Below are 18129 nucleotides of genomic sequence, written 5' to 3'. Positions count from 1 at the left end.
TGTTTTCTTATATATTTGTGAGACTTTGGCATCCTACTCATGTTCGTGGGGTGTTGTAGGTTTATTACCTATCTTTTAGTACCAAATATTTTGGCAAAATGAAGGGAAGAAATTGCCCCGCATTTGACAAATGTATTTATTCTGTTGCATCTAGCGCAGCAGGATAAACGTGAGGGATACCTTGGGTCCTGGGACCGCCCATCGCCCGCCCCCGGTCGTGTTCTGAGCCGGAGACCGAGGCCGACTCCGCCTCTGACTCCGCCCACTGACTACATCACCACATACCCCGCCCCCTGGAGGGAACAGTGCGCATGCCTAGCGCGGCGTCACGCACGCGCTCTCTCCCTTGACCTCTGACCCGCCGGCCGCCCTTGAGTTGGAGCCGCGGGGCCAGGAAGCTGGAGCCCGCGACTCCGGGGCGGAACGACCACCATGGTGAGCCCCGGGTAGGGTGCTGCTCGGGGGCGGGGGGAAGGGAGTCCGTTTCGGGGCCGGGGCGGCGAGCTCCGGCCGGGCTGTGGGCGCCGCGCACCAGCTGCGTGCCCGGCGGGAACCGGGGTCCTGGGGCGTCGCGCCGGGAGGACTTCGGCGGGCGCTTTCGGCCCCGGGGCCACGGAGAGCCGCTTGACCGGAAGGCAGGGCAGGCGTAGCCGGCCGGAAAATACCCAGCAGAGGCGGTCGCCATGTGCGCACAGCCCCCGCGGGAGGCCAGGTCCTGCCCGGGAGCCCCTGCGCGGGCCCGCAGCTAGTTGATGGTGTCGCTTGTTATTGTCCCTTTTGAAAGCTGACGAAACGGGCTCCGAGACTTTGCCAAGGAAGTGGCACACCTGGGGCTTGACCAGGCCCCGCGACACCGAAAGCTGAGCGTTTCTGCGGTACCATTGGCACCTGGAGCCCATCCACAGACCTGGGCCACACTGGCTGCGACATGTCACCTGGGGACCTTTTAAAAAAATGCAGTGTCCTGAGCTCTATCCCCGGAGGTTCTAGAAGTTCCCCCAAGTGATTGAGGCAGTCGGTTTGGGGAGCCACTTCTTAACCAATGATAAGGATAACTTAACAACTTGCAAGTGCCAGGCCCTGAGCTGAGGGCTTAGTGGATTCTCTCACTTAATGCTTATGAAATTCGTACTGTCCTTGTCCCCATTTCACTGAGAAGGACCCTGAATTTGAGGGAGTTTGATTCCTTCAGGGTCACTTCAGCTGTTTCAGAGACGAGTTGAGTCCGGTCGCTGCCGTTTTTCTGAGGACCTACAACGAACCCTTGAACCGGGTCCCTCTCATGCATCCCTGTGTGTAACTCTGAGCTACCCTCAAGAGCCAAGTAAAATGTTGCTCTGGAGGAGTTTGTATCCTAAAGGAAGAATCGGGCAAGTCTGTAAAATACGACAGCATATTAATAGGAAAAGATAGTGTTCTGGAAAGGTTTCACTGGGGTGGGGAGCGGTACCGTTTTGAAGGATGTTGGGTTTTGACAGAGCATCAGAGTAGTAGGGAGGACATTCAGGGTTAATGGGTATTGTTTTGGGGGGTGATGAAAACGTTCTGGAACTAGTAATATTCTGTACTTTTTAGTGTATTTACAGAGTTTGTGAATACGCTAAAATCACTGAATACTTGAGAAGAGTGACCTGTATGGTGTGTGAATTGGGAGACATTGGGGTAAAACAGGTAAGAGAGCTAGCTGATTTAGAAGTAGATGATAGGGCCGCAGGGCAGAGAGAGGTGAGGGGAGAGAAAAGCAGAGAAGTCGTTTGTAGCCACAGAGCTGAGAATGTCCGGCCGAGAAGTGGACTGATTTTGCAGGCAGTGGAGAGTTGTGTGTGTTGGGGGATGGCCGAAGCACTCCAGCAGAGGGAGCGGTAGCAACAGGAATTTGGAAACCCTGTCTGGGGGCATAGAGTTTTTGCGGATGGTGACCTGGTTATCACATTCATTCAAATACCAGTTGGGCTGCTGTGCCAGCCATAGGCGGGGCCCCCAGGCATACCATGGTCCTGACTGCCCTCCTGCCTAGTTGTGATGCCAGCGGCGGTTTGCAGGGGCTCTGGGTCAACAAAGCCCCCCTCCCATCTCAGTGCCTCCTTGAGAAGGGGGTTAGTCTCAGTGGCAGTCTCTGCCCACTGACCGAAGAGCCTGGAACTGGGCTTTGAAGGGAACATTGCACATGGGTCTGTCTGAAAGCAGTTTTCTTTCTTGATGTGCTTAACATGAGATAAGCCACGTTCCTGAGTGTCCCCTAATGCTTGCCTGTGCTCTTCTGCCCCAGCTGCAGAGCTTTGGTCCTCAGATGAGAAACCATGTGTGTCATCCACAGTGGGTCCCGGGCTTGCCGGCCTGTGGCTCTGACCTCTGCTCCTTGACTGGCAGCTTGGCCTGCGTTGGATGCCGTTGTTCTTGTCCCAGGTCTTCAGGCCCAAGTGTCAGTCAGTGGACTGTGGGATGTTTGGGACTTTCTAGGAGAGGCCTTAGCCAGTGGCTGTCTTCATCACTTCTTGTCACTGGCAGAACTCTGAGCATGGCTGATCCACAGCTGGCACTGGGTACTGAATAGGTGGATGATCTCTAGACAAGCAGGATCTGGTCCAGAAGCAAAGACAGCTGTTGGGCCACTTTGAACCTGCTGCTGGCTGCCCAGTTGGTTTTATGTGGATTGCCTCCTGAGGACTTTGCAGCCCCCCAAGAGGAAGATACTGTTTTCCCCATTTTGCAGATAAGAAAAGTGAGGTTTAGAGAGGTTGAGTAATTTGCCCAGGGCCACACAGCTAACAAGAAGACAAGCCAGGAGTCCAGGTTATAGCTCCAAAGCAGCCCTCTCCCTCCTCTTCCACACTGCTTCTCACTGCCCTTGGCATGTCACCTGGCTTTTTGCAGGCTTCTCCCCTGAGGAATCAGCAGATATGTCAAATGAGTTGCCTTATTGGGAAAAGCTCTGTTACTCCATAGTGTCTGACCGTTGTCAAGCTTTGTGAAACAAAGACGAGTAATAAATGAAAAGCAACATTTATTGAGCACCTACTGTATCATCAGGTTCTGGGCCGGGCATTTTGCAAGCATTATCTAATCGAATCCCTGACAGCCCTATTGTTGGCCACATTTCACAGGTGAGGGAACAGGCTGAGGGAACCTGAGAGCTTGTGCCAGGCACGCAGCTGGGATTTGCACACAGGTGATCCCAAAGCTCGTCTGTATGACCACACGCCACACTTCCTCCCCTGGAGAGGCCTCCGAAAGGAACCTTCGTGGACCAGCCAGGCAGCGCCCTTGGCCATCCAGGGTGGCCTTTGAAACTGTAGGCTACTCCAGCCTGTGGGGCAGCCATGGAGCTCTGGCGGCGGGAATGACAGGCCACCAGGCCACGGTGGTTTGAAGCCTGCAGCAGTGGCTGGGGGTGCTGCGCAGTTGCATTCTCTGTTCTTAACGTTCATTACTGAGCAGCAGCCAGCACTGCTGAGAAGTCTGTGGGCAGTAAGGGCAGAGCAGTGGGGCCACCCTCGGGTGTGTGGCAGGCAGATGCACAGATGGTCTGAGGCCCGAAGGGTGTGCAGGCCCACGGAACCCTCTGAAGTCACCTACTGGTCTTTGAGCCTCTCCGTACCTCACACAGGACCAGCACCCCATTTGGGAACCTCCTGTCCCACTTGGGAGGGGCTTTGGGGGCGGAGGGGGAAGTTGGGCAACTTCCCAACCTGCAGTGCATCCATTATTTGTCTTGACACCCACAGTACAGCTGGCTGCAGCCCTGCCCCCTCCCTTTGATCACTGGGGCGAGTCTTCGCTGAGCTTTGCTTTCTGGTGTGAAATCCAGGACTTAATGAAATTTCTACTTACTTGTGAAATCCAAACCCACTTCCATTTATTAATTACTGCTAATGTCCCAGAACAAACATCCCACCCTGCCCGTGAGGGCAGGTTCATTGGAAGACAAACCAGGCCAGTTCTGGAGTCCAGATTCCACTGGAATCTGACGAGCCCTTCTTTGGCCTCTGGGTTGTGTCCTTGATCCTTGTCAGGTTGCTCAGTTGCCCTCCCTGCAGGATCCTATGTGGGGTGGGCAGCCTGGAGATGCCGTGGCTAATAGCACCGATTTGGGATTTCCTGCCCACCTTCCCCTTGAGTACTAGACCTGTCCTCAGGCTGATCATTAAACCTCCCTGTGCCTCGGTGTCTTGAGTTTTTGGGTTAAATGGCCCAGTAACTAGAATGTGATTGGCACAGTGACTGGCACCCAGGCTCAGTTGATACTTATTGACTGACGGAACATCTAACAACAAACAAGGGCAAAGAAGAGAAAGGGAAACCGCTGGGTTGTGCCTGTAAGCAGTGTCGACCTGCAGTGAGTGCTCTCCAGGTCCTCTGCACACCCTCTTTTGTACCATTGCACGCACCGGGCCATTTCCTGTGCTGTCTGTATGTAATCTCTGTTCCCAATTGGGTCTGTACAGTTTCCTATCTCAGCCACCTTCTCAGTCTTATCTCTAATGACTTTACAAGTCCCCTGTGCTTTTGGCTGCTCCCAGGACAACCTTTACACTTTGTCCTGTTGGACTCGCCGTGGTCCCTCTGCCTAGAAAGCCCCAGGACTCCCATTGTGATTCTGCCTGCCCTCAAAATCCAGCCCAGTAGAAATATCTTTTCCCAGAGTTTCCATCTCATACTGAGGCTTCCCTCCATTGCCTTTCTTCACTCCTGGGCATGCTTCATGAGACTCTCTGTCCCTCCGTGGTGCATTGAACCATGCCATCTCTAGGTAGAAAACTGCTGCGTCACTGTAGACGCTTTCCCTGCTGGGCTGGGTCAGTGTGAGAAGCTCTGAGGGCATGGCTGGCTTCTGTATATCCTTGTAGGCCGGGTGCTGAGCAGAGCTTAGCTGACTGCATGTGTTTGAACCAGTGGAGGAACTGGTGGCCAGTCCTCTCCCTCAGCAGTTGGCCCTCAGTACCTTTGTCTGAATGACCCTCTACTGGGCTTTTTGCTGCCTAAAGGTGGAGAGTCTTGTTCACTTTTGTTGTGTTGATTGGAATGGTGGTGAATAATCTTGGGAGAACTGAGGTGGCTCCAGGCTACCTGAGTTTCCCTGCTGGTTGAAGAAAGCTGGGAGCCGCCAATCTCAGAAGCACAGAAGGAAGGCCTGGGATGGCAGGGTGAGTTAATGGTCTGGGACCAGCCCCTGGTCCTGGATCTAGGCCATAGTATTGCTTCTGAAGCCATCCAGAGCAGAGGTTCTTTATCAGGATACTTTGGAAGGAGCTGCCTGTGCCTGCTGTTTGTGCTTCATTACTCATTACCTCAGAGACCTAGCCACTCGGCAGCCTTCTCCAGGGTCCCATCTCTGGAGAATGCAGCCTGCTAACCAGGTACGTGCTTTGTCCACAGGCCAAATACCTGGCCCAGATTATTGTGATGGGGGTGCAGGTGGTGGGCAGGGCCTTTGCCCGGGCCCTGCGGCAGGAGTTTGCAGGTAAGCCTGAGCCCCTGGCTCCCCCTGGGCTGGGGGTTCCTTTCCTACCTATGGCCGTTCACCTTGGGCCCATAGTGAATGCAGGGACCCTCTGGCAGCCTGGGGCATTTCCGGGGGTGAGGGACATTGTTGGACTTTGGGACATTCTCATGAAAGGGAAGCTGGTTGACATGAACAGGGAGGCGGGAGTTGGCAGGCTGGTTCACCTGGCCACCTGTTTTCGTAAATAGTTTTAGTGGAACACAGCCATACCCTCTGGTTGCTTACAAGGCAGAGTCAAGTAGTTACAACACAGACTTCAATTGTTCTGCAGAGCCTAAAATATTTACTCTTTGACCTTTAAGAAAAAGCTTAATGGCTACTGATTCTAGGGCCATTGAAAGGGAAGAGGTCACCCAAACCACCTGCTTTGTGGCCTAGGTAGCTGGTGGGCAGCCAGGTCTCAACTGAGCTGTTACTGCCTCTTCCTACCTGCAGCTTCATCCTACTTCCCATTGTAGCCTCAAGCTCCCCAACTTGCTGTCACTTGGGATGAGGGGGTAGGGGAGAGAAGAGGGACATCTCATGGTCTTGGGGACCAGAACCTGCCCCTTCCTCCAGTGGGGTCAGTCCTCACTTCATATGTTCCCCATCCAGTCCCCCAAAAAAACCCACTCCTGGAGAAGGGATGCTCCCTGGTCCCTGCGCCTATCTTCTCCCATGCACCTGGTGGGCTGAGCTGCCCACGTGGAAGGCCCAGGGGAACCTTTGGGCCGCTGAGGGCTGAGCATTCACCCCGGTATCCATACAGCCAGCCGGGCAGCAGCTGATGCTCGAGGACGTGCTGGACACCAGTCTGCAGCTGCCTCCAACCTGTCTGGCCTCAGCCTCCAGGAGGCCCAGCAGATTCTCAATGTCTCCAAGCTGAGCCCTGAGGAGATCCAGAAGGTGAGACTACCAGGCTGGCACTCTAAGACCGGTCTTGCTTGGGCAGACCAGAATGGCAGGCTGAGGGGTCAGGCCACCAGGATCAGGAGGAGTGAGGGTGGCCTGGCGGAAAGAGGCAGATGTGGAGGCCGTGGCTGCACCCAGCTTGGACTCCTAAGTTGCGGGAGCTTCTTGTTTCTAGGCCCGAGGCAAGCAGTGGCAGAGACAGAGCCCCTTCCTCCCGTGGGCACCTGTCCACTTCTCTGTCCTTGAGCAGTGATAGTGGCTTCCGGGGTTGCATAGTGGGACACACGGGGCGTCAGGGTTGAACCCTTTGGCTTTCCTTCTTTGTCATTTCCTAGCTTCCCCTGCCTCTGTAACCCCGAGACCGCACACCCTCTCACCGTCTCCCCTCCCCTGCAGAACTATGAACACCTATTCAAGGTGAACGATAAATCCGTGGGTGGCTCCTTCTACCTGCAGTCCAAGGTGAGTGCTCTTTGATGCTGGGAGGGGGGGCAAGCCAAGGCGCCTCTTCTCACTGGGGATCCTTCATTCCTGGGCAGTTCAGAACTTGGCAGGCAGGAAGGTGTGCCGGGCCCTTCCTTGGTGCCCCAGCCTCAGGGAGGCCCCCCTAAACTGCCACTCCTTCCAGCTGCCTCAGCTCCACAGGACCTGACTGGTTGGACTGAATTGGCCTGGGCCCCATGTCACCCTGGACAGTGGCCCTCCCAGCAGCCATGGCTCTGAGGGAACAGGACCACTAGCTGGTGGACAGTGTGGTGTGCCTGGGCCTTGTCCCCCTGGGAATGCTGGACACTGGTAAAGGGGGCACTTCTGTTTCCCAAGCTGTTAGCTCAGACCTGCCCACTGCCGTGCGGAGCCTGGAAAGAGCAGAGGGCCATCCCACTCAACTGCCCTGCCTGGTTCTAACTTCGTCCCCAGGTGGTCCGAGCCTGGGAGCGCCTGCAGGAGGAGCTCAGGATCCAGGCCCAGGAGAACAGAGAGAAGGAACAGATGCCCAAAACGTGACCACTCAGCTCGTCCTACTGCACCCTGCCCACCTCCTCTTAATTTATAGTTTGGTAATAAATGTCTTTTCTGCATTTCTCAGTGCACACATCCAGCTTCCAGCAGGCAGGCTGCTCTTCCTGCCAGCGGGGAGAGGGAGGCAGCGGCACTGCATCCCTGTTAACGCGCCCTTGATACCCCGCAGGGCTGGGGTGGGTGAGGTTGGCCAGGAGCCAGCCAGTCCAGCCCTGCCCGCTGAGCTGCCCCGGACCGGCTGCGGCCACTTGCCCTCACGGCCCCCACACCAGGCCCCTCCTGCAGTCTCACTGTCCTCAGGTTTTCCTCACCCTTCCCACCGGGTACAGAGCCCTGCACCCCGGCTCTGCCGCAGGCCGCCTTTCCCCTAGCATCTCTGGAATCTGGGTGGAATGCTCCAGTGCGGCTGGGAAAGAGAAGCCTTTGCCAGACTCTTGTTGGACCGAGGCCAGGGAGTTGTGTCTCCCCCAGAGCGGAGGCACTCACCAAAGTTACAGCAGGTAGTGGCAAGGTGAAGACCTGAACCCATGATGTTTCATCCAGAATCTTCCATCTCTGGCCCCTTAGCACCCTGCCCCCTCCTAGCAGCAGACCTGGCAGTTGTGGCAGCCTCTGGGTTGGAAGGAAGCCCCGGAACGGGGCTTCTGAGTGCCGCATTCTGGGGGTGGGCAACCCATACCAGGCACAGGACGGTTGGGGCTCTCGAGCAGGGCGGCCCCACTCATGGCACAGCCAAGACAGAAACCATCTTTGCAACTCATTTTATTGTTTCTTTATAAACTTCCTCTCACATGGAGGAATATATTGTTATAGTCATTAGCTTATCTCTTTTTTTTTCTTTTTTAAACTCTATGCTAACAGCAATGGAGCCAAGAGGAGGAAAAACATAAGCTACGATAGAAAGGCACTTAGAACCTGTTAAAATACTGATATCCTGGAATGTGCAACAACAAACCCACAACAACAACACATACACCAGCCCTTCCGAGCTTGGTCTATCACCGAGTCACATGCTGAGCTAATGTCGCCTTCCAGTGCCCTGTTCCTCTGCTCCCTGGGCTTGAGTCTCAGAGCCCTCACCCCCCAGCTGGGGACTTAAGGCCTGGGTCCTGGGTGGGGCCCAAAGAAAGGAGACCAGCTCCTTCCTGCTCTGCTCACAGCCCCTTCAAGGGGCAGAGCCAGCACTGCCAGGCTCTGTCGGGGCAGGCCCGGGCAGGGTGACCCCTCTAGGACAGAGGGGCAGTCCAGGCAACAGTGAAGGCTGCAGGGCTGCTGACGACCCTACTGCTGGCCTGCAGCTCCCTGTTCTACAGCAGGGGAAATGGAGTGCTTGGTCGTGTGGCCAAGGCGCCAGGAGTCCTGACTGCGGGGGCCAGCGCCTCCCAGATGGCACCGGGCCACCTCCAGGGAGGGAACAGTGAGGGCTCAGGGTGAGGGGAAGCATAATGCTGTGGTCCCAGGGCCTGGTGGAACCGGGCAGTGGGTGGTGGGGCACGTGGACACCGGCATCCTTAGCTTATTCCGGCCCGTGCCACGGGGGAGGTGGCGGGCAGGGGTGGGGACGCTCGAGGACAGGCTCAGCAGAGAAAGCCAAAGCAGACAGCCATGTCGTAAACCCAGGCTCCTTCCTCCAGCTTCCCCTTCCCAGGTAGAGGGCTTGGGCCCTTCCATGGCCATCCTTGTTTGCTTCAACCCCCAAGCCCAGGGCTTTCAGTCCATGGCCTCTGGAAAGCTCCCATGCCCAGCACTGGCCTGGAGCCCTCCCTCCCCTGTGTGCTGGCTGTGACTTGGCACCCCCAGAATGGGAGCTGTGTCCCAACCTGGGGTTGTCCCCAGCCAGCCTCCCACCTCCTGACACCCTGCAAGCCACCACAGTCCCTTGTGCAGTGGCACCGCCCCAGGCCAGGCCCTGCCCCACCTGTTCCCTGAGCCAAGCGAGGGCCCAGGGTCCTGGCATCTCCCCTCCTCACTCAGGGCTCCACTGCCCACACTCCCAGGGCTCTCTGAAAATAGAGGGAGAAGGCCCAGCAGCGAAGGGGCAGGTGAGTGGTCACAGTCCCCTCACTTGGGAGAGCATCCGGCCCAGAGAGGGGGCCGACCCTCAGGTAGTGCTGGCTGTTTTTGGACGGGCTAGTGGCAGGGGGGCAGCTGGCAGAGCGGGCCTCCCTCTCTTGAGTTTGGAGGCACCTTGTCATAGGGATAAGGTGGCTTCTTCCTGTGGCTTTGCCTGCGTCTGTCTTGCTCTCCCTCTGGAGGGTGGGCCAGAGGGAAAGGGGTCCAAGAAGCCCCCAGAGTAGGGGCCCAGAGAGGCTAGGCAGGACGGGGACATGGCTGGCAGGTGGGCAAGGCAGGGAGGGAGGGCGCCCTACCCAGGCTGGCGACTGGTTGAGGGAGGCACGGGGGGCTAGGTGGAGGACAGGGCAGGGGGAGGGCCAGAGGTGAGTGAGGCCTCAGCACCCAGGAGCACGGCTCTCCCTGGCTGGCAGGACCAGCTCCCCCTCCAGAGCCTGGGACACCACCAATGACCTTCTAGCACCATCCTTGCTGCCCAGCTTGTCTGGGGCTGGGTCCGCCTGGGGGACACAGGGCAGGCCCCAGGGGCAGGAGGACATTATTGCTATTTCGCAGAAGAGTTTCCGTTCGTCAGGGGCAGGGCTGGGAGCTGCTAGCTGGGCTGCGGGTAGCCGTCCTGCAGGCAGGTTCAGTTCACCACGGCTGGCTTGAGCAGCACGGAGCCCGGTGGGATGACCACCCAACCAGGAGCGAGTGCCTCTGGGCTGCTGGCTGCCGAGTTGACACCCGTGGACAGGTCCAGCACGGTGCCTGGCAGCAGGGGGAGTCCGTCAGGGCTTGGCCGGGAGCGGCTGTTCTCAGTTCTCTCCAGGGGCGTCTTGCGGCCCTCCATGCCCAGAGACCTGGCTGGCACTGCCCCACGCCCCTTCTCCCCCTCGGCCTTGCCGCCAGCGGAGCCAGCGAGGAGGGAGACCACAGGCAGGCCCAGTCCACCAGCCCCAAAGGGTGAGGGCAGCAGTGGGTTCTTGGCCAGATTGAGGGGCAAGACGGGGCCCGGCAGCCCGGGGCCCAGTGCCCCCGCTCCCCCACCGCCCCCGCCATTGCCACAGGCCAGGGCACTGAGGTCAAGGGGGCCAGGGGCCAGGGGCAGGGGCAGGCCAGGCAGGCCGGGGCCTCCAAAAAGGGCAGCAGGGTTGGGGATGATGATCTGGGCTCCGCTGACATAGGGGCCGCCGTCAGGGGTGGGCAGCGGTGGTTTGGGGGGTGGGCGCAGTTGCAGGAGCTCTTGCTGCTCATGAGACACGAAGTGGCCGTGGGCCTTGATGTGCTTGCGCAGCGAGCTGGGGTCCGTGTAGCGCTTGTGGCAGCCGGGCATCTTGCAGTAGTAGGGCTTGTCTACATAGTGGGTGCGCGTGTGCTTGAAGCGGTCGCTCGAGTTGGAGTAGCGCTTGCTGCAGCCCTCGTAGGGGCAGACATAGGGCTTCTCACCTGCGGGGCAGAGCGGGGCATGAGGGGCCTCTCCGCAGCCCGGGCTCCTAGTCCCAGCCCCACCCCGGGCCGCCCCAAGCCCCTCACCCTGGACGAAGATCCCCCTGAGATCACGGACCACAATGTGGGGGATGGTGTTCCCAGCACCCGGCACAGGATCTGATCCCAGGTGGGGACAGCAGGGCATGGCCACTGAGAAGCCCACTCGGTCACCCCCAGCTCTGCTCTGGCCTGGCTGTGTGCCTCTGGCCTCACTCGTGTGCTCCAGATTGGGGATGACAGCGACCACTTCAAAAGGCAGGACCACAAATCTGCTTACATATTTCCGGGAAGCCCCTGCTGGGAGGTGGCCCGCAGTGAGCACTGCAGGAATGCCCGCTGCGCTGTATTTGGTCCTGGCGCAGCAAAATGCCTCCAGACTGACTAAATGTCTGGTAGCCACTCTCGGTGCGCCTTTGAAGTGTGGCTGGCCCACACTGACATGTGCTGCGAGTGAGGGGAAAGATACTCCCCAGACTGATTCCAGACTTCGCACAAAATTAATTCCAGTGTCTCACTGATCCCTTTTTAATATATTGGATTCAAGAAAATATTTCATTATAATTCAATTCACCTATTCCAAATTGTGTGGCAATTTGGGATTTTTTTTTTTTTTTTTTTTGCAGTTAGGAAATTTAAAATTAGGTATGTGACTCCGTCACCAGAGCTGGCCCCACCATGTGCCGGAGCACAGTGAGGAGCGAGCGCGCGCCTCACGGGCGGCATCTGTCGGTCGATCACATGACGACGGTGCTGATGCCACAAAGGGAGATGTGTCCGTGCTCCAAGAGTGGATACTGAGGGGCGCCCCCCAGAAGTGGCACTCGAGAAGGGATGTGTCCCTCACCTCTCTGCCACTCAGCCCCCCGGCCAGCTGCTCACCTGTGTGCGAGCGGTTGTGGATCTTCAGATTCTCCAGGCGAGAGAAGCTCTTGCTGCAGGTGGGGCAGCGGTGTGGCTTCTCGTTGGTGTGTGTGCGGATGTGGATGAGCATCTTGTACCTGCTCCAGGGAGGGCACAGGGGAGCTCGACACAGCTCGTCAGACACCCGAGCCCCCTCCCGCCCCCCCAACCCCCCCCTCGCCCTCCCTCACCTGGCATTGAAGCCTCGGCCATGGCGGGCACAGCCCTCCCAGTGACAGCAGTACCCCGCGTCCTTCTCAGGCTTGACATGGTAGTCGTTGACATGATCCACCAGGTCTTGCAGGAGCTCGAAGAGCTGGTTACACTGTGGGGCCAGGGAGGATTCTGAGTCTGCATGGGGCCGCCCACCCCGGCCCTGGGCCCCTGTTCATGGCCCCCCACTCACCTTGGCCCAGCGACACACCAGCTGTTTGGGCAGGGGGAGCTCTGATGAGAGGCACTTGTCCTTGGGGGCGGTGAGGAAGGAGGAAGCAGGCAGGTGCAGGGCCCCCCCGGAGCCCAGAGGCAGGAAGAACTGGAAGGAACTGGGGACGCCATCTAGATAGCGCAGTGGCTGGAAGTCCTGGGGGACAGGGGAAAGGCAGAGCGGGTCAGTGCTCCCAGCTGGGCCAGGAGGCCTACATCCCCTCTGTCTCCTGTGGCAGGTTGAGTTGTCCCAGTCCCAACCCCTTGTACCTGTGGGTATGACCCTAGTTGGCAATACGGTCTCTGCACATGCAATCAAGTTAAGAAGAAGTCATACTGGGAGTGCCTGCGTGGCTCAGTCGGCTAAGTGTCTGACTCTTGATTTCAGCTCAGGTCATGATCTCAGGGTCGTGAGATCAAACCCAGCTTCGGCTCCACACTGGGCATAGAGTCTGCTTTTAAGATTCTCTCCCGGGCGCCTGGGTGGCTCAGTCGTTAAGCGTCTGCCTTCGGCTCAGGTCATGATCCCAGGGTCCTGGGATCGAGCCCCACATTGGGCTCCCTGCTCAGCGGGAAGCCTGCTTCTCCTTCTCCCACTCCCCCTGCTTGTGTTCCCTCTCTCGCTGTGTCTCTCTCTGTCAAATAAATAAAATTTAAAAAAAAAGATCCTCTCCCTCTGCCCCCACCCCTGCTCTCTCTCTCCCTCTCAAAAAAAAAAAAAAAAAGGTCATACGGGGTTGGGGAGAACTAAACCCAGTGACGGATGTCTTCATAAGAGAAAGGGAGATTTGAACTCAGACACACACAACAGAGGCAGGAAGGCAAGGTGGCACGAGGGGCAGAGATTGGAATGACACTGCTACGAGGCAGGGGATGCCGGGAGCCACCAGAAGCTGGAAAGAAGCAAGGAAAGATTCTTGCCCAGAGCCTTCGGAGGGAGCACAGCCCCATCAATACCTTGACTTCAGACTTTCGCTTCCAGAACTGTGACAGAATACATTTCTATTGTTCTAAGCCACCCAGTTTATGGTCTTTTCCAGGAAACCAATAGACCACTTTTCCAGAACCCACACTCCCTCCTTACCGGGGCAGTGGGCACCGCAGGCAGGTCCCCGTTGCCCTGGCGCTCAGGGGACAGTGAGCTGCTGCCATTGGGGGAATCCAGCCCGGACGGCGGTGACAAGCTGAGGTCCACCAGGGGGGCCGCCGAAAAGCGTCCCTCTACCTTCTCGGGGAACTTGGGGTTCAGCAGGAAGCCTAAGGGAGAAGCACTATTCAGGGGTGCTGGAGCTGGGAGTCCTCCGAATCCTGAAAGCAGATAACAGCCACACCCCCAGACCACCCTGGGACCCCAAGCATCTGAGCAGCAGCCTGCACAAGTGACAAATGGGACCTTTGCCACCATGAGAGCTCAGCCGTTAGGTGGGACAGGAAGTGGAAAGTACCCACTGAACAGGAACTTGAAGCCAGGCTCCTGGCTTGCTGTCACCCTGGCAGGTAGGGATCTTTCTGACTTTTCCTGGGCCCTTCCTGCCTCGCTGTGCCCTTCTGTAACAGGAGGGGTTTGGGCTGGGCTGCTTCCAGAGCCTTCTAGCTCAGACATGGTGGGTCTGGTTTTCAGAGTCCAGAGGAGGCAGAGTGGAAGTCCTGAGCCCCAAGCACCTGCTGAGAGGCACTTGCTGGGCTCAGTCCCCAGTCTGCACGGACCTGACTGACCAGCCACTCTGCCTCAAAGCCCAGGAGTTGGGTCACAGGGCCTCGGTCACTGCTTGTGAATCCCCTGCTCCCCCTTACCAGTGCCTCCATGTCCTCCCCAAGGCCTAGTTTGAATCCTGGCTCTGCTGGGCCAGCTTCATGAACGGGGCAGGTCAGTTGCCTCCCCCCAGGGACAATGTCACCTCCAGAGACAAACTGCTGGGAGGATAAATGGACAGAGCTCTAGCTCTAAGCTGCAAGCTGCAAGGGGCCTGCTTACATCCTGGGGGACATACCTTGGACGTTCTTCCCATTGCCACGGCTCCATCAGGGCCTGAGACACCCACCCCCACCCTGCCTGGGGCGCTGTACCTGAGGGCGGGGAGCCCGGAGAGCCCGGGGTGGGGCTGTCATCCACCAGGCCGAGGTCCCTGTGCAGAGCCCGGTGCCGGACCACACTCAGCGTCCTCTCCCGCTTTTCTCTCGCCGCCCGGAGCTTGGTGATGCTCAGCTTCAGGTCGAGCGGCTCGTCCAAGGAGTGCATGGTGATGAGGGGCTGGTCGGAGGTGGCTGCAGGCAGTGGGGAGCTCCCAAGCTGGTATTCAGGCAGGAACCTGGGGGAGGACAGGAGCTGTGCTGTGACACTGTGACTTCAGGCTTCTCAGGCTGCACCCACGGAAGCCGCCAGGGGAGGGAGGCGTGGATGTGCGGCAGCGTGAGCGCTGTCTTCTTGGGAAGGGGGACCCACTGGCTCTGGCCCTGGGTCTCATGAGGAGCGCCAAATACCTACTAAGAGCTTCCACATCCACTGCCCTCAAGTCTTTTCTGGAGGCAAAGCTCAGAGAGTCCATTTTGCCATGAAACTGAGTTTTAGAGACACTGCCTCAGGTCACAGAGCTAAGAAGTGGCAGAGCTACCAGCTTCAAAGCCAGGTCTCCCTGGAACTGGTCAGCCAGGTCCCAAAGGTCATTTCTGACCAAGTGGAAAGTCGTGCTCAGGATCACATGCCTGGTTTGAGCCTGAGGACCCAGAACCAGACCAAAAGAGCAATGAGTGTCTAGCTATTAGTGGTTCTCAGCTACTGATCGTCAAGGGCTCGCTGTGTGGGGCCTCCCAGGCAGCTGTGGTCACCTGCAAGGGAAGGAGGCTGAGACCTTGCCTCAGGAGAGCTGTGCAGAGCCTGGCCCAAGGGATAGGGGTGCGGGCAGGACGCCTTGCCTCCCAGGTGAGGCCCAGAAAAGAGGTGCCCATAGGCCCGGGGAGCCAGAGGGATCTGGGCCGCCACCAGGGGGCAGCTGGAGACTGTGGCCCAGCCAGGCCGACCAGGGACAGGGTTGGAGGGAAGTGGACCAGCTCTGTCTGGTGGTTAATGAAATATACGTATACATCGTTTTTTTTTCCACTGGTGATGATATTCTTTTATTACAAGTTCTCATGCTGGTATTTTCATGGTTCCTTAAAACCTCTCAATGGTGTGAGTTTCTTCACATTCAAATGACCCAAGAGCAAGGTCAACTCTCTATTCCAAACTCAAACTTTTTCCAAGGGCAACCTTTCCACGTGTGGTCGAAGTGTATCCTTGCATTTGCTAACTGAGATGATTACACCCTGAAAATCTACCCGCTAAACAAGCCAACACCATTAGAGACTCCATGTCATTCACCAAATCCACGTTTTCATAATTTAAAACAGAACACCCCTGTAACCACCACATGGTAAATGATCATACATCTCAGCTGTGCATGCGTGTGTGTGTGTGTGTGTGTGTGTGTGTGTGTGTGTGCGCACATGCACATGCCTCCCATGTATGCAGAGCTGCTTCATGGAGCCGGAAGGAGGAAGACAGCCCTTATGTCCCCACTCATCTTTTTTCCAGGCCATGCACCTCAGCAACATTATAAACAATTTTCTCTGGTCCCAAGTCCTGGCCCATCCATCTCCCCTGACAAGCTCTCCTTCTGCCAAGACCCTCAAGCACACAGGGAACAAGGCAGTCCCCTACCTCAGTTAGGACCCTCTGCTTCGAGGACATCCCAGGACCCTACCAGCACATGGCTAAATATCGGAGCCCAAGGAGGGGCAGCTACACTTGGTCGTGGGACCCAGTCTGTGACCTGACTTGTCCCAGTTAAACTGCATCAGGTGGGAGCAGTCAGATCTGTTTGGATTTGCCTCCCAGGCCACGCATGGGCCAGGGGCTCCCAGCGATGCAAGTGGGATCAGGCTGCCACCCTGCCCTTTAGGAGTTCCAGACCCAAGGCAGGCAGGTGGGTGGGTGACAGTGATGGATGGACCTGGGCCCCTTCCACTCTCCCTCTGGCTGGGCAGGGAGCTGCCCTCTGCCTGACCCCCCTCCCCCAGTTATGTCTGTCTGTCTGCCTGTCCCTCCACCTGTTTATTTTTAGACACAGGCCCAGTCCAACCTCCCTGAAGCTCCTCTGTGCTGGGAGCCTAGAAGGAGAGGAAGGAAGTAAATATTTATGCTGATTAAGAATTCAGGAGCCAGGAAGGGCTGGTGGCCTGGTCCTTCAGCTGGCCTAGGGCCACAGGCCTCCCCACAGCCTCCATCCCCCACCCCCAACCGGACCTTCCAGACAAGGGCACAATGCGGACAGGATGGTCTGGGAATTGGGAATTCAAACTGACACTTTGATTGGCAACCCTGTCCAGGTAACATTCTTTGGCATCTGCCCTACTCTCCTCCACCCCAGGCCAGACGGGGTCCAGGGAAGAGCCCTAGACCCTGGGTCACCTTGTGCTGAAGACCTGCAGCAGACATGCCTCAACATGCAACTAGGAAGGCCCCGCGAGAGGAGCCTGTTTTGTGGGACAGGGCAGGCACAGTACCCAGGTGGGAGTGGGGACTCCAGCACCCTCCTTAATCAGCAGGCCCAGTCCCCAGCAGAGAACGCCCCCCCACACACACACACTTCCTGTCACTGGGTTCTGCCCAGGGAGGCAGGGATTCATTCTGATGGAAGAACCCAGAACACAGTCCAGAGGCCCAGGCCCCCCCCCAAAGGAAGAAGAAGCCACCCCAAAAGCTCTCAGCATCCCCCAACCCCAGGCTGGCCCCACCCAGAATTGTCCTCCCAAAGGTGGCCCCACACCAGGGGAAAGACCCCATGACCTCTCTCCTGTCCTGACCTTGGCCAACTTCAAGGTGTCTCCTTCCACTCCCCACCCCCCAGCTTGCAGAGGCCATTTCTGAAGCGGGGCTCTGCTCTTTGTTCCCCTTGTTCAGGGGCTGGGTGAAGGGTCCGGGAAGGCGACAGCCAGGGTGTCACTCGCCTGGGCTTCGGAGGCCCAGAGGGGAAAGCGGCAGGCCCTGGAACTTGCGGAGGCCAGCCACGCCGGCACCCGATTCGACGCTCCTGACACCCAGGCGGGCTGGGGCGGGCGGGAGGGGGACACTCGGGCGTCGCATTTCCCAGAGGAGGCCAGGGCCGCTCCGAAGGGTGACGCGCACGGCTCCGAGGGGGCAGGCGAGCTTCGGAACCGAACCGGCGGCGGAGCCCGCGGCGGGGCGGCGGTCGGGCGCGACCCCCTCGCCGCAGGCGGGCGGGGAGGCGGCGCCGAGGTGGTCGCGCTGCCGGGCGCCGCGCCGCTGCTCCAGCTGCGAAAGGAACTAATTAGAGCCCGGGGAGCGGGAGGAAGCGGAGCGGTGCGGGGACCACCGGGGCGGCGGGGCGGGCGCGGGACCCCGGCCGGCGTCCCTGGGGGGCGGGGGTCACCCCGAGGGTGGGCCGCGCTAGCTCCCCCCCGTGCCCCCACCCCGGGGCCCGGCCCCCGGGCCCCGCCCGCCGCGCCCGCCCCGCCGGCAGGGCCCAGACAATGGCCGCTATTGTGCGCCCGCCCCGCCGCGCGCAGACGGCCCCCAGCTGCAGCGCCCGGAGAGCGCCCCCGCCCGGCCCGGCCTACCTGGCGGCCGAGCCCACCCGCGGCGGGCGGGGCGAGCGCGGGGGGCGGGGGAAACCGAGGCCCGAACCGCGCACGGACTCCGCGGGGGCGCTGTGGCGTGGGGTGGGACACATCCCGGGGGAGGGGGCGGGGGGTGTTCAGCATGAGTCCAACACCTACCGTGTGCCAGGCACCAGCTGTCCAGGAATTCTCCGAACCCTCTAAAACCCCTACTGGGAGTAGAGGCCGTC

At 58.6% G+C, this 18129-nt stretch overlaps 2 protein-coding genes across 6 annotated transcripts; one reads left to right on the top strand and one right to left on the bottom strand.

The window, feature by feature from the left end:
- Positions 1 to 328: 328 nt before the first annotated feature.
- PAM16 (presequence translocase associated motor 16) lies at positions 329 to 7473 on the top strand. Of its 4 annotated transcripts, none has more exons than XM_028117626.1 (6): positions 337 to 435; positions 1576 to 1671; positions 5377 to 5461; positions 6252 to 6388; positions 6791 to 6856; positions 7217 to 7306. In XM_028117626.1, the coding sequence occupies exons 1-6, from the start codon at positions 433 to 435 to the stop codon at positions 7298 to 7300; spliced, it is 471 nt and encodes a 156-aa protein (XP_027973427.1). In that variant the 5' UTR covers positions 337 to 432; the 3' UTR covers positions 7301 to 7306. The 4 variants fall into 4 exon arrangements, with proteins under 4 accessions (XP_027973428.1, XP_027973427.1, XP_027973426.1 ...); XM_028117625.2 differs by lacking the exon at positions 7217 to 7306 and adding an exon at positions 7313 to 7473 and having other exon boundaries at positions 339 to 435; XM_028117627.1 differs by lacking the exons at positions 1576 to 1671; positions 7217 to 7306 and adding an exon at positions 7313 to 7473 and having other exon boundaries at positions 329 to 435.
- A 2642-nt stretch (positions 7474 to 10115) lies between these two features.
- On the bottom strand, positions 10116 to 14522 carry GLIS2 (GLIS family zinc finger 2). Of its 2 annotated transcripts, none has more exons than XM_088017314.1 (6): positions 14351 to 14522; positions 13368 to 13582; positions 12264 to 12440; positions 12049 to 12182; positions 11837 to 11958; positions 10116 to 10915 (listed from the first exon to the last, which is right to left on the bottom strand). In XM_088017314.1, exons 1-6 carry the CDS (start codon positions 14520 to 14522, stop codon positions 10116 to 10118), a joined length of 1620 nt encoding a protein of 539 aa, XP_087873440.1. The 2 variants fall into 2 exon arrangements, with proteins under 2 accessions (XP_087873440.1, XP_027973370.1); XM_028117569.2 differs by having other exon boundaries at positions 11837 to 11955; positions 13368 to 13540.
- Positions 14523 to 18129: the final 3607 nt, after the last annotated feature.

The sequence above is a fragment of the Eumetopias jubatus genome, unplaced genomic scaffold (assembly GCF_037043125.1).
Source record: "Eumetopias jubatus isolate StellerSeaLion01/CBP00866 unplaced genomic scaffold, mEumJub1_p1.0 scaffold_12, whole genome shotgun sequence".
Lineage (NCBI taxonomy): Eukaryota > Metazoa > Chordata > Mammalia > Carnivora > Otariidae > Eumetopias > Eumetopias jubatus.
The sequence above is the reverse complement of the archived record's forward strand: the minus strand, read 5'-3'. Positions and strand labels throughout refer to the sequence as shown.

Bases quoted from the DNA above. Each gene is read 5' to 3' on its own strand.
- PAM16 (XM_028117625.2), top strand. The intron at 1,672-5,376 runs GTAAGAGAGCTA...CTTTGTCCACAG, and splicing joins GAGACATTGGGGTAAAACAG to GCCAAATACCTGGCCCAGAT. The intron at 6,857-7,312 runs GTGAGTGCTCTT...CTTCGTCCCCAG, and splicing joins CCTTCTACCTGCAGTCCAAG to GTGGTCCGAGCCTGGGAGCG.
- GLIS2 (XM_088017314.1), bottom strand. From the start codon at position 14,522: ATGCACTCCTTGGACGAGCCGCTCGACCTGAAGCTGAGCATCACCAAG. The intron at 13,583-14,350 runs GTACAGCGCCCC...CAGGATTCGGAG, and splicing joins TCCGGGCTCCCCGCCCTCAG to GACTCCCAGCTCCAGCACCC. The intron at 11,959-12,048 runs GTGAGGGAGGGC...CCCTCCCTGGAG, and splicing joins GGCCGAGGCTTCAATGCCAG to CAGGTACAAGATGCTCATCC.